Below are 14,798 nucleotides of genomic sequence, written 5' to 3'. Positions count from 1 at the left end.
CATCCCTCCCTCAGCCCCACAGTACTTAATGTACATACCTATAATTTATTATAATCTCTCTCTCCCTTTCTCCTGACTGTAAACTCCTTGTGGGCAGAGATCATCTCTTTTTTCTCTATTATATTTTACTCTCCCAAGTGCTTAGTGTAGTTCTCTGAGCACAGTAAGAACTCAGTAAATACTATTGATTGATTGAACACCAGGCTTAGGGTTATGGTATGCAGATCACATGGTTCTACTTGGATTTGGGAAGGAGAATAAGGGCAAATGCCTCTCTTTGTACTTAGGGAGAGCTTTGCTGAAGAGAATGGGATTTTAGGAGGGGAAGTGCCTGGCACTTAATAAATGCTTAACAAATACCATAATCATCAACGTCATCAAGTGAGGTAATCCAGGTTTATGGAGCAACCTGAGAGAAGGTTTTGTCTTAGGCCTAGATAAAAAGATTGATGGTAAAAGATCAGAGGAGATGAGGAGTGGACAGGAGAATGAGGATGCAGAAAAGCCTCCGGTGAAGATTAAAGTGCGGCATCTTGGTATGAAGGGAGGAGAGAACCATGTCAAAGTCTTTGATAAGAGGGATAATTTAGGTGAAAGCTGCTGTATGCTTGATTGGAGATGAGATATGTACACTAGGAAGAGGAAGAGGTGCGGGGAATCCATTTTTCTTGGAGATAAAGTCTCAGACATAAGGATTTGGCAGTGGAGACAGGGCAGCATGCTGTAAGAGGTTTTAGGATCACTTTTTTCTCCTGGCTCTGATCCCTTTGTTAAAGTTTCATGATTTTTTTCTAGTTTTGTTCCAGTGTGAACCAATTCTTTGCCTTGGGGAATAACCAGTGTGATGACATTAGTCTTCACCAGTCTGTTGGCAGTTGCGGCATAGCTTTCCTTAAAACACCTAAGCCCTTGATTCAGCTATCTTTGTCTTTATGAGTCACTAGTCAGAGATTCTCTTTCTGTCCGTGGTCTAGGGGTCCTTAACCCTTCCCTCCCCATCCTGAGGTCGCTCATAGTGATGGATGCTGTAATTATGGCTATATCTTATTCCTAACAACTGAATCAAGGAAAGCAAACTCTCACTGCCAGTACAGCTTTCCTGAGCTCTGGTTGTATGTTAGAATCATTCTAGCATTTTGATTTTTACTTGATAAATTAATAGTGCTATTTGCCTACCGTGTACAGAGTTTTGTATTAAACACTTGAAGAGTGTAAAATGGACCCTCACATTATGTCTTTTCTTCATCCTCCTAGGCAAACCAACCCACCAGGGTTGATGATTTCCATCATTTGTCCTTTTTAAAATTCTCAGTTTGTGGGCATTTCATTCCCTAAGATTCCTATGGAAAATGGAAATGAAACAAATAAAGGCTAGTAGAAGCTACAGCATCACCATCTGCCTGAACTGTTTGTTGTTGCTGGATTTTCATTTACTCTTTCCTCACCTTTTTATAGGTTCCCCGCTCCTCGTGGATTGCAATATATATGATACTGAAGATAGTACCAGTGACAAATGTTGGAAAGTCAATGGTACTTTGGTGAATCAATATTATAACTCAAACCGGATTCATGAAGGGATTGAGTGGGTATCTTTCAAAAGTCGCTACTAGTCATGGTCTTCTCCAACTTCATCCTCCTGGGCCTTTCAACCACCTTATCATTAATAACCTTTTCCTCCATAACCTCTTTGACCTCCAGTGCTAAGGGACTGGATGTCTGCTCCTCTTCTCCACTCTCACTTGGTTATAAGCTTTTCTGTCATTGACAGTGACACCAAAGAATGCTTAGAAGAACAGAGTGATGGGTAGAGGTCTTCCCTAACTACCTCCTCATTTCCCTACCTTACTCACCCTCCACTCTGTGTCACCTATGCACTTGGGTCTGTGCCACTTAAGCACCTTGATACTCACCCTTTCCCTATCCCTACAGCACTTATGTTCCTATCCCTATACTCTGCCATTTCCCTACTCCGTAATTTATTTTAATGTCTGTCTCTCTTCCTCTAGACTGTAAGCTCCTTCTGGGCAATCAATCAATCATGTCATTGAGTGTTTACTCTGTGCAGAGCACTGTACTAAATGCTTGGGTGAGTACAATATAACAATATAATAGTTATTCCCTGCCCACAATGAGCTTACAGTCTAGAGGGGGAGACAGACAAATATAAACAAACAAAATTACAGATATGTATATAAGTGCTGTGGGGCTGGGAGGGGAGATGAGTAAAGGGAGCAAGTCAGGGTGATGCAGAAAGAAGTAGAAGAAACAGAGAAGACAGGGTTAGTCAGGGAAGGTCTCTTGGAGGACATGTGCCTTCAATGAGGCTTTGAAGTGGGGGGAGAGTCATTGTCTGTTGGATATGAAGAGGCAAAACATGGCAGAGTTCGGTGGCAAGATAGACAAGAATGAGGCACAGTGAGTAGGTTGACATTAGAAGAGTGAAATGTATTGATTGGGTTGCAGTAGGAAAATAGTGAGGTAAAGTAGGAGGGGGCAAGGTGATTGAGTGCTTTAAAGCAGATGGTAAGGAGTTTCTGTTTGATGCAGAGGTGGATGGGCAACCACTAGAGATTCTTGAGGAGTGGGGAAACATGGACTGAATGTTTTTGTATAAAAATGATTCGGGCAGCAGAGTGAAGTATGGACTGGAATGGGAAGAGACAGGAGGCAAGGTGGTCAGCAAGGAGGCTGATACAGTAATCAAGGTGGGATGAGTATTTGGTTTAACATGGTAGCAGTTTCGTTGGAGAGAGAAGGACTGATTTCAGTCATGTTATGGAGGTTGAACTGACAGAATTTAGTGATAGATGTAATATGTGGATTGAATGAGAGAGAGGAGTCAAGGATAATGCCAAGGTTATGGACTTGCAGGACAGGATGGATGGTAGTGCTGTCTACATTGATGGGAAGTCAAAGGAAGGACAGGGTATGGGAGAAGATAAAGAGTTGTGTTTTTGACATATTTTTGAGGTGATGGCAGGGCACCCAAGTAGAGATGTCTTAGTACAGTGCTCTGCACAAAGTAAGAGCTCAATAAATATGATTGAATGAAAGGAGGAAATGTGAGATGGCAGAGGGGGAGACAGATCAGGGCTGGAGATGTAGATTTGAGTATCATATGCATAGAGGTGGTAGTTGAATCCATGTAAGCAAATGAGTTCTCCAAGGGAGGGGGGTGTAGGTGAAGAATAGAAGGGGACCCAGAACTGAACCTTGAAGGATACCCACAGCTAAAATGTGGGAGGGAGAGGAGGATCCTGTGAAAGAGACTGAAAATAAGTAGCTAGAGAGATAAGAGAACCAGGAGATGACATTGACAGTGAAGCTGAGGTTGGCTAATGTTTCCAGGAGAAGGGAGTGGTCGACAGTTTTGAAGGCAGCTGAGAGGTTGAGAAGGATTAGGATGGAGTAGAGGCTGTTAAATTTGGCAAGAAGGAGATCATTTGTGATGATGAGAAGCAGCAAGGCTGAGTGGAAAGAGCATGAGCTTGGGAGTCAAAGGACATGGGTTCTAATCCTGGCTCTGCCAGTTGTCTGATGTGTGACCTTGGGCAAGCCTCTTAATTTCTCTGTGCCTCAGTTACCTCATCTGTAAAATGGGGATTAATAATAATGATGATGGCATTTGTTAAGTGCTCCCTATGTGCAAAGCATTGTTCTAAGCACTGGAGAGAATACCAGGTGTTCAGGTTGTTCCATGTGGAGCTCATAGTCTTAATGCCCATTTTACAGACGTGGTAACTGACGCACAGAGAAGTTAAGTGACTTGCCCAAAATCACACAGCTGACAAGCGGCAGAGCCGGGATTGTGAGCCCCACGTGGGACAACCTGATTACTTTGTATCTACTCCAGCATTTAGAATAGTGCTTGGCATATAGTAAGCACTTTATAAATACCATAATTACTATAACTACATTTGAGAGGGGTGAAGGGCTCAGAAGCCAGATTGGAGGTGGTCAAGGAGAAAATTGGAGGAGAGGAACTTGAGTCAGCAGATGTAGACATCGATTAGACTGTAAGCCCGTCGATTAGACTGTAAGCCCATCAAACGGCAGGGACTGTCTCTATCTGTTGCCGACTTGTTCATCCCAAGCGCTTAGTACAGTGCTCTGCACATAGTAAGCGCTCAATAAATACTATTGAATGAAAAGTTTGGCTAGGAATGGTAGGAGAGAGATGGAGAGATAACTGGAGGGAGCTGTGGAGTCAAGGGAGAGTTTTCTTTTCAATAGAGGAAGATAGAGTAGTCCACTTTATAAGTATGTGTCAATGAGGATTATCCTTTCTGGGCTTGGACTCTGCTTTTTTTAAATTAAATGGTATTTAAGTCTTTATTATATGACAGGCACTGCACTAAGCAAAGGGTAGATACAAGATAATAATAATAGTGGCAAGCACTTACGATGTGCCAAGCACTGTTTTAAGCACTGGGGGGATACAAGGAAATCAGATTGTCCCACGTGGGGCTCACAGTCTTAATCCCCATTTTACAGATGAGGTACCTGATGCACAGAGAAGTTAAGTGATTTGCCCAAAGTCACACAGTTGACCAGAGACGGAGCTGGGATTAGAACCCACATCCTCTGACTCCCAAGCCCATGCTCTTTCCACTGAGTCATGCTGTTTCTCATAACATAATGAGATAATCAGTTTGGACATAGTCCATGTCCCACATATGGCTCACAGTCTTAATCCTCATTTTACAGATGAAGTAACTGAGACACAGAGAAGTTAAACTACTGACTTGCCCAAGAACAAAAAGCAGACAAAAAGCAGATGGAATTAAAATCTAGGTCTTCTGACTCCCAGGCCTGCACTCTTTCCATTAGGCCACCCAGCTTCATTCAGTCATATTTATTAAACACTTACTCTGTGCAGAGCATTGTACTAAGTGCTTGGGAGAGTACAATGTAAAAATAGACACAATCCCTGCCTAAAACTAGCTTACAGCCTGGAAGGGGGTACAGACATCAATACAAATAAATATGTTACAGATATGTACATAAGTGCTGTGGGGCTGGGATGGAGGAAGCAAAAAGGGAGCATGTCAGGGTGACGCAGAAGGGAGTGGGAGTAGAAGAAATGGGGGCTTATCTGGAAAGGTCTTTTGGAGGAGATATTTTAATAAGGCTTTGAATGAGGGGAGAGTAATTGTCAAATTTGAGAGGGATGGCATTCCAGTCCAAAGACAGGATTTGGGCCGGGGTCGGTGGCGAGACAAGCAAGATGGAGGCACAGTGAGAAGGTTAGCACTAGAGGAGCGAAGTGTGTGGACTGGGTTGTAAAGGAGAGAAGCAAGGTGCGATAAGAAGGGACAAGGTGGTGGAGTGCTTTAAAGCCAATGGTGAGGAATTTGCTTCCTGAAGTCCTGTTTAAATTCTACCATTGGATTTGTCATTGATGGTGTTCTGGGGACCAACATTATTTCTCATGTTGTGGATAAAGCTAGAAAAGTCTCCTTTCATAACTGTGCTGACTCTGCTACTAGAGCCTTCAAATAGCAGAAGCCACAGAGAAGAAAGGTGAAAGCCCACTTGTTTCCCTCCCCCAACTTCTTTGGGTGAGTGTCCTGATTAGTTCAAATTAGACCTGAACCTGAGTGAAATCCTCTGTTTTATTATTCCTTCTTTCCACTTATTTCTTTCCACTCTCTTTCCTCCCAGTAAGTGCAATCACTACTACTATTACTGCCACTGAACTACTATTGCTTTGGGAGATTATTGTAAAACAATGGGGCTTCAGCTACTCCAATATCGTACCTGCTCTCCTACCTTTACTTTGAAACAAAGCCACACCTAGGGTGACCAGATGAAATGGCTCACATCGATGCAGGTCCAAACCTTTCTGCCCCTGCTGCTCTAGTGGAGAAATCCTAGTGTCCTGAGGTTCTTCTCCCAGCTGATGACCTTGGGGTTTGCCCTCTTCTTGCTAAGGGAAACCTGAAGGAAAAAGGGATGCTGCTTGAACCAGAGTTTCTCCTTCTGCTTTGTTGGCCAGTTTCCTGCGCAGCCAGTGTAGTCAGGAGTTGGGAATTTGGAGAAATGTGGGAGAAGAGGGCCTTTTGGAACACATCACAGTTCTCACAAAATCCTCAGGTTCTGTCCCTGTGTGTGAGTATATATATAATATATAAATATATATTTAAATACATGTATATATATTTATTTAAAATGGTATTTAAAACTTACTTTGTGCCAGGCATTGTACTAAGTGGTGGGGTAGATACAAGCTAATCATACTCTGTCCAATCAGATTGTGTCCCACATGGGGCTCACAGTCTCAACCTCAATTTTACAGATGAGTTAATTGGGGCAGAGAGAAGTGAGTGACTTGCCTGAGGTCATATGGAAGACACAGCAGATTAGAATCCAGCCGTTTTGCTTGTGTGTGTGTGTGTGTGTAAGAGAGATGGTGGTGGGGTTCCCAGAGACTCAGAAGAGGGTTCAGAGACCAATAACAAAGTAACCCAAATGTGCACAATTTTGAGACTTGCCTACCCCCAAACTTATAAAGGATCCAGTTTCTCTCCACATTAAGCACCCTTCACCCTGCATTTTGTCCCTTCCAAGCTGACTTTCTAATAGAACTTTCCTCCCAACTCTGTTGTCTCTACCCCATTATTCATGCTTTTCCCACAGCATGGAACTCTCTTCCTAGTCAGTTCCTCCAAACCCTGACTTTCCCTACATTCAGAATCCTTAAGGGAATTCCCTGAGCTTATTCAGGGCTCTGTTATTAGAGTATTTTATTAGTGTTGCTTTCTTGACTGTCCTTACATTTATTGCAGACCTATTGACATGATTCTTCCTGCTCTTCTTGGCAAACTTCCAGGGTTCTCCATCCATCCAGCTGACTTTACTTTCTGTCCTCCACAGTTTGGCTTGAAATTAGTTATGTTTATGGGCTTATAAGGAGGATCAGGAGAGCTGTAGTAGTTTTATTCATTTTTGCAGAGGGCAAGGCCTAGCTTTATAGAACAGTGATAATATTTAGTGCTTAATATATGCCTAGCATAATACTGCTTAGCGGGGTAGTAGAAGCAGTGTGGCCTGTTGGGAAGAGGACAGATCTGGGAGTCAGGACCTGGGTTCTAATCTCAGCTCTGCCACTTGTCTGAAGTGTGACCTTAATTTAAATAAAGTCACTTAACTTCTCTGTGCTTCAGTTACCTCATCTGCAAAGTGGGGATTCGATGTCTGTTCTGCCTCCTGCATAGATTGTGAACCTCATGTGGGATCTGCTTATCTTGAATTACCCCAGTGCCTTGTGCAGTGCTTGGAACATAATACGTGCTTAACAGATACCATTATTAATAATAGCAACGGGATAATAAAATAAGACACTGTCCCTATCCCACACGAAGCTCACAGTCTAAGAGGGAGGACAGATATTTTATCCCCATTTTGCAAATAAGTAAACTGGACACAGAGAAGTTGTCACTTGCCAAAGGTCATGGCAGAGTCATGGCCAGAACACTAGTCTCCTGCCTCTGAATCCTGTGCTGTGACCATGACAGCTTCCTGAATCTTGTTTCCAACCACATGGGGTACATAGAGTAATTCTCCATCCTTAAATTGAGTCTGGTGGGGATTGCTGCCTTGGGTTTGGGAGAACTGTCCTTGTTCTTTAAGCGTATGTATGGGAACTCATAACCCCATACCCACATCACTCAATCATATTTATTGAGTGTTTTCAATGCAAAGAGCACCGTATTAAGCACTTCAAAGAAAACAATAGAGTTGATGTTCCCTGCCCACAAGTCATTCATAGCTTAGAGGGGGACACAGACATTTTTTATTTTAAATACGTAATTATATATAAATGCTGAGGGTGGGGTGAATCTCAAGTATTTAAAATGCGAGGGCGACACTGAGGGGAGAGGGATTAGGGGGAATTAAGGCTTCGCTGGGGAAGCCCTCTTGGAGGAGATAGGATTTTAATAAGGCTTTCAAGGTGGGAAGAGTGTATATTATCTCAATAATTTTCTCTCTCCTTCCTCAGAACAAAATCTTCACAGGGTAAGAAGTATTGCCTTTATACAGTGAATCTCAGTTTTACTGAAGTGAGAAGTGAAGATTATGACCATCCATTTGTCTGTCATTTGTCTGGAATAGCTGCAGCGTACATTATATTAAGACCTCCAGGTAAGGAATTCAAATGCTTAACCTATTCAGTTTGGAATGTGTTTTGCAATAAGGTGTTTATTGAAAAAGCGTGACTTAGTGGCAAGAGCACGGGTTTAGGAGTCAGAAGTCGTGGGTTCTGATCCCAGCTCCTCCACTTGTCAGCTGTGTGACTTTGGGCAAGTCGCTTCACTTCTTTGTGCCTCAGTTACTTCATCTGTAAAATGGGGATTAAGACTGTGAGCCCCAGGTGGGACAACCTGATTACCTTGTACCTACCCTGGTGCTTAGAACAGTGCTTGTGACATAGTAAGCACTTAAAAAGTACCATTATTATTATTATTTATATTAAAAGGCTATTACCTGAAGAAAATAGAAGTTAGGACTAAAATTAGGATGGTGGTGTGTCATATAGTGCTATTTTGTTCACGTTTTTAAATGGATATGAAGAAACTGGAGAGGGTCCAGAAGAAAGCCACAAATTAAGGGATGCAAATTAAGTTGTCAGAAAAAACATTAAAGAAATTAAGGGTATGTTTGGGCTGAGATAGAAGAGGTGATGACAAGATGATTTTAAAACAATCATCAAGTGTGAAAACTTTTTTTAAATAGTATTTGTTTAAGCGCTTACTATGTGTCAGGTACATAGTTGTACATCAAGTTGTACACAGTTCATGTCTTATGTGGGGCTCACAGAATTAATCCCCATTTTACAGATGAGTAACTGAAGCACAGAGAAGTTAAATGACTGACATGCCCAAGATCACACAATAGACAGGTGGAGGAACTGGGATTAATAATAATAATAATAATAATGATGTTGGTATTTAAGTGCTTATTCATTCAATAGTATTTATTGAGCACTTACTATGTGCAGAGCACTGTACTAAGAGCTTGGAATGTACAAATCGGTAACAGATAAGAGACAGTCCCTGCCCTTTGAGGGGCTTACAGTCTAATTGGGGGAGACAGACAAGAACAGTGGCAATAAAAAGAATCAAGGGAAGAACATCTCATTAAAACAATAGCAAATAAATAGAATCAAGGTGATGTACATCTCATTAACAAAATAAATAGGGTAATGAAGATATATACAGTTGAGCAGACGAGTACAATGCTGAGGGGATGGGACGGGAGAGGGGGAGGAGCAGAGGGAAAGGGGGGAGAAGAGGGTTTAGCTGCGGAGAGGTGAAGGGGGGGGTAGAGGGAGCAGAGGGAAAAGGGGAGCTCAGTCTGGGAAGGCCTCTTGGAGGAGGTGAGCTTTAAGTAGGGATTTGAAAAGGGGGAAGAGAATTGGTTTGGCGGAGGTGAGGAGGGAGGACATTCCAGGACCGCGGGAGGACGTGGCCTAGGGGTCGATGGCGGGATAGGCGAGAACGGGGGACGGTGAGGAGGTGGGAGGCAGAGGAGCGGAGCCTACGGGGTGGGCAGTAGAAAGAAGGGTGGAGAGGTAGGAACAGGCAAGGTGATGGAGAGCCTTGAAGCCTAGAGTGAGAAGGTTTTGTTTCGTGCGGAGGTTGATAGGCAACCACTGGAGGTTTTTAAGAAGGGGAGCATTTTTGGAGATCTTTATGAAAGAATAGACCTGTGGATCGTGAATGGGACCTGGTACTTTCTTGAGGTTCTCCTCAGTTTAGGATTCATTGAAAGGCAAACATCTGGGAACAGGCTGATTTTGATTTTTGGAATTTTAATTGATATGAATTTAGGTCAACAGAAATACGAAAGATATTTCTCAAACCATTGCAGAGCATAGAGAGAAACACTGGACTCTAGAAAGTGTAATGTCATGACCCTAATTATTCCCTTTCTTGAGCTTTTTAATCTTCTCAATGTTGTAGTTGTGTACACACCCACAATTATGTGTTCTTTCTCTCATTCTGTCAAAGTTACTAGTCATCATTTTTTAATGATATTCATTAACCATTTACTATGTGTCAAGCAGTGTTTTATGCAATGGGATGAATACAAAGTTAACCAGGTTCGACAGAGTCCCTGTCCCATATGGGGCTCACAGTTTAGGAGGGAGTGTGATTTAGTCCTTACTTTACAGATGAGGAAACTGAGGCATAGAGAAGTTGTGACTTGCTTAAGATCACACAGCAGAGTTGGGATTAGAACCCAGGTTCTCTCACTCACAGTCCATGCTCTTTCCACTATACCATGCTGCTTCCCCTAAATTCCCTCTCACTGGTCTTGTTCCTGCTGTTACTGCTCTCTCCACCCTTCCTATTTTCTGAGAATTTTTGAAGTCGACAAAATCCTGAAAGGTGTGTACCAGGCAAACATTGGATTTTCCACTAGATTGAAGGGATGCCCATTGAGGATAATAGATTCAAAGTAAATAGAAGTAAATGATGATAATAATAATGTTGGTATTTGCTAAGGGCTTACTATTTGCCAAACACTGTTCTAAGCCCTGGGATAGATACAAGGTTATTGGGATGTCCCACTTGGGGCTCACAGTCTTCATCCCCATTTTACAGATGAGGTCACTGAGGCCCAGAGAAGTGAAGTGACTTGCCCAAAGTCACACAGCTGCTCAGTGGCAGAGTTGGGATTAGAACCCACGACCTCTGACTCCCAAGCCCATGCTCTTTCCCCTAAGCTACGGAATGCGATGGTTGATAAGCATATGGAAATTGTTACCACAGGAAATTGTGTAAACCAGAAATATTATTAGCTTAAAGGAAGTTTAGATTCCTCTGGGAGCGGAAGCTCCCAAGTGAGTTACTTGAGGGAAAGTTTAGGGCAAAGAGGGAAAATTAATTAATTAATTCATTCACTCACTTAAGCGCCTACCGTGTGCATGGTACTGTACTAAGCTCTTGGGAAAGTACAACACAACAATTAACAGTGAGATTCCCTGCCCACAGCAGCTCATACTCTAGAGAAGCAGCGTGGCTTAGTGGAAAGAGCCTGGGCTTGGGAGTCAGAGGTTGTGGCTTCTAATCCCAGTCCCGCCACTTATCAGCTGTGTGACTTTAGGCAAGTCACTTCCCTTCTGCTGTCCCTCAGTTACCTTATCTGTAAAATAGGGATTAAGACTGCAAGCCCCACATGGGACAACCTGATTACCTTGTATCTACTTCAGTGCTTAAAACAGTGCTTGGCACATAGTAAGCACTTAACAATTGCCATTATTATTATTATAGGGGGGACGAGACAGGCATCAATACAAATTAATAAAATTACAAATATATACATAAGTGCTATGGGGCAGGGAGTGAGGACGAAGAGCAAAGAGAGCAAGTCAGATGCAGAAGGGATAGGGATATGAGGAGAAGTGGAGTTTGGTCTGATAAGGTCTTTTGGAGGTTATGTGCCTTCAATAGCCTTTAATGGTGGGGAGAATAATTGTCTGTTGGATATGAGGAGGGATTGTGTTCCAGGGCTAGGAGTTGGTGGTGAGACAGATGAAATAGGGGCACAGTGAGAAGGTTAGGAGTAGAGAAGCAAAGTATATGGGTGGGGTTGTAGAAGGAGAGAAGCAAGATGAGGTAGAAGGGTTCAAGGTAATGGAGTACTTTAAAGCCAATGGTGAAGAGTTTCTGTTTGACACAGAAGTGGATGGGCAACCACTGGGGATATTTGAAGAGGTGGGTGACATGTCCTGAACATTTCTATAGAAAGATGATCCAGACAGTAGAGTGAACTATGGACTGGACCAGGGAGAGACAGGAGGTTGGGAGGTCAGCAAGGAGGCTGATGCAGTAACCTAGGTGGCATAGATGAGTGGTTAAGTGGTTATAATATAGATCAAATGGCAAAGCTGTAGAAATAGGAGACCTTTCACTTGGACAGGGAATATAACAACTCTGTTATACTGTCTCTCAAGATTTGCTATATTAGCACTACTGTATTGTATCATATTGTATCATGTTGCTATATTACCGATTTCGTTTATTACTGTTTATTGTTGTCAGTGCTGCCTCCCACCTCTCTGGCCTCGCCATGTCCCTCCTCCCCCCCTCCCCCCTCCCGCCCCTTCCTATCCTCCCCTTCCCCTTCCCCTCTCTTGCTCAGCTCTTTCCCGCTCTCTCCTCTATCTCCTCCCCCCCTCCTCTCTCCCACCCTAGAACCCCACTTTACCAGCGCTACCCCTCTTCCCCCTCCCCCTACTCTTCCCCCCACCAAACCCCCTCTTCACCCCCTCCCCCCTTCTCTCTTCCCCACCCATGCCCCATCCCAGTCCTCTTGTCCCACCGCCACCCCTCATCCCCCTCTCCTCGTCCAGGGCCCCGCCACCTCCTTCCCATCCAAACCCTCCCCTCCCCCCGCCCTTCCCCCCCTCCTCCCCCTGCACCCACAGCTACTTTCAAGTGTGGCCTCTGGAACCCCCGCTCTATTACAGGCAAGCTACCTTTCATCCATGACCTTTTCCTCTCCCGCTCTCTCCTCCTCCTCGCCCTTTCGGAAACGTGGCTCTCTCCCGAAGACACGGTCTCCGCCGCCGCTCTCTCCGGCGGAGGCCTCTCCTTCTCCCACTCCCCCAGACTCACCGGTAAGGGAGGAAGCGTCGGCTTCCTCCTCTCGCCCCGTTGCCGCTTCCACACTATCCCTCCTCCCCCCTCCCTCTCCTTCCCCTCCTTCGAAGCTCATATCATTCGCCTCTACCACCCACTCCAGTTACTTGTCGCCGTCATCTACCGCCCTCCCGGTCCCACCTCCGACTTCTTCAACCACCTTGACCCCTTTCTCACCTTCCTTCTCTCCTTCTCTCTGCCCACTCTGATCCTTGGAGACTTCAACATCCATACGGATGTACCCGACGACTCCTCTGCCGCCCGCCTGCTATCCCTCCTCGACTCTGCCGACCTCCTCCTCCACCATACCGCGCCCACTCACCGACTTGGTCACACCCTCGATCTCGTCATCTCCTACCGCTGCACTATCTCCTCCCTCACCAACTCTGAAATCCCTCTCTCTGACCATAACCTTCTCACCTGCCTCATCTCTCACACTCCCTCCCCCTGCAAATCTTCGCTACTGCCCCACAGAGACCTCCGCTCTCTCGATCCCATCCGTCTTTCCAATAGCGTCTCTCCTCACCTTGCCGCCCTGTCCTCTCTTCCCACTCTCGACGAGCGGGTCTCCGCTCTCAACTCCACCCTCTCTACTCATCTCGACTCTCTCGGCCCCCTTTCCCTCCGCCGCTCTCGCTCCACTAACCCACAGCCCTGGATCACCTCCTCCGTCCGCCTCCTACGCTCCTATGCTCGAGCTGCTGAGCGCTGCTGGTGAAAGTCCAAGCACCAAGCCGACCTCACACACTTCAAATTTATCCTTTCCTGCCTTAACTCTGCCCTCTCCTCCTCCAGGCAAAGCTTCTTCTCCTCCCTCATCGACACCCATGCCCGTCACCCTCACCGATTGTTCCGGACCTTTAACTCTCTCCTTAGGCCCCCTGTTCCTCCCCCTCCCCCATCTCTCACCCCCAATGATCTGGCCACCTATTTCCTCACAAAAATCAACACGATCAGGTCTGAGCTCCCCAAAGTCACCCCTCCGCCTCTCCCCTCCCCCGCACCAACCTCCTCCCCTACTTTCCCATCCTTCCCTGCAGTATCCTCAGAGGAGATCTCCTCCCTCCTCGCAAGTGCCACCCCCTCCACCTGCGCCTCGGACCCCATTCCCTCTCACCTTCTTAAAACCATCGCCCCTGCCCTCCTCCCTTCCTTAACTTCTATTTTTAACCACTCAATCTCCAAGGGCTCCTTCCCCTCTGCCTTCAAACATGCCCACGTCTCCCCCATCCTAAAAAAACCCACTCTTGACCCCACTTCCCCCTCCAGTTATCGTCCTATCTCCCTACTACCCTTCCTTTCCAAAATCCTAGAACGAGTCGTCTACAATCGATGCCTAGAATTCCTTAACTCCCATTCTCTCCTAGACCCCCTCCAATCTGGCTTCCGTCCCCTCCACTCTACCGAGACTGCTCTCTCTAAGGTCACCCATGACCTCCTTCTTGCCAAATCCAATGGCTCCTACTCCATTCTGATCCTCCTTGACCTCTCTGCTGCCTTTGACACTGTCGACCATCCCCTCCTCCTCCATACCTTATCTCACCTTGGCTTCACGGACTCTGTCCTCTTCTGGTTCTCCTCTTACCTCTCTGGCTGATCATTCTCGGTCTCTTACGCTGGAGCCTCCTCCCCCTCCCATCCTTTAACTGTTGGAGTTCCTCAAGGGTCAGTTCTTGGCCCTCTTCTGTTCTCCATTTACACTCACTCCCTCGGTGAACTCATTCGCTCTCACGGCTTTGACTACCATCTCTACGCAGATGACACGCAGATCTACATCTCCGCCCCGTCCTCTGCCCCTCCCTTCAGGCTCGCATCTCCTCCTGCCTCCGGGACGTCTCCACCTGGATGTGGGCCCGCCACCTAAAACTCAACATGAGCAAGACTGAGCTCCTCATCTTCCCTCCCAAAGCCGGTCCTCTCCCAGACTTCTCTATCACCGTGGATGGCATGACCATCCTTCCCGTCCCACAGGCCCGCAATCTCAGTGTCATCCTTGACTCGTCCCTCTCGTTCACCCCACACATCCTATCCGTTACCAAGACCTGCCGGTTTCACCTCTACAATATCGCCAAGATCCGCCCTTTCCTCTCCACCCAAATGGCTACCTTACTATTACGGGCTCTCGTTATATCCCGGCTAGACTACTGT

At 45.6% G+C, this 14,798-nt stretch overlaps 1 protein-coding gene across 1 annotated transcript in view; it reads left to right on the top strand.

The window, feature by feature from the left end:
- Nucleotides 1–14,798, top strand: part of IL1RL2 (interleukin 1 receptor like 2) — a 50,471-nt gene that overhangs the window by 20,510 nt on the left and 15,163 nt on the right. Inside the window, exons 8-9 of the mRNA XM_039914601.1 lie at nt 1,456–1,582; nt 8,003–8,145. Coding sequence (XP_039770535.1) covers nt 1,456–1,582; nt 8,003–8,145 — 270 coding nt within the window. The remainder of the gene's footprint in view (nt 1–1,455; nt 1,583–8,002; nt 8,146–14,798) is intronic.

Source organism: Ornithorhynchus anatinus, chromosome 2 (assembly GCF_004115215.2).
Source record: "Ornithorhynchus anatinus isolate Pmale09 chromosome 2, mOrnAna1.pri.v4, whole genome shotgun sequence".
NCBI classification, from domain to species: domain Eukaryota; kingdom Metazoa; phylum Chordata; class Mammalia; order Monotremata; family Ornithorhynchidae; genus Ornithorhynchus; species Ornithorhynchus anatinus.
Note: the sequence above shows the minus strand (reverse complement) of the source record. Positions and strands in the feature narration are given on the sequence as shown.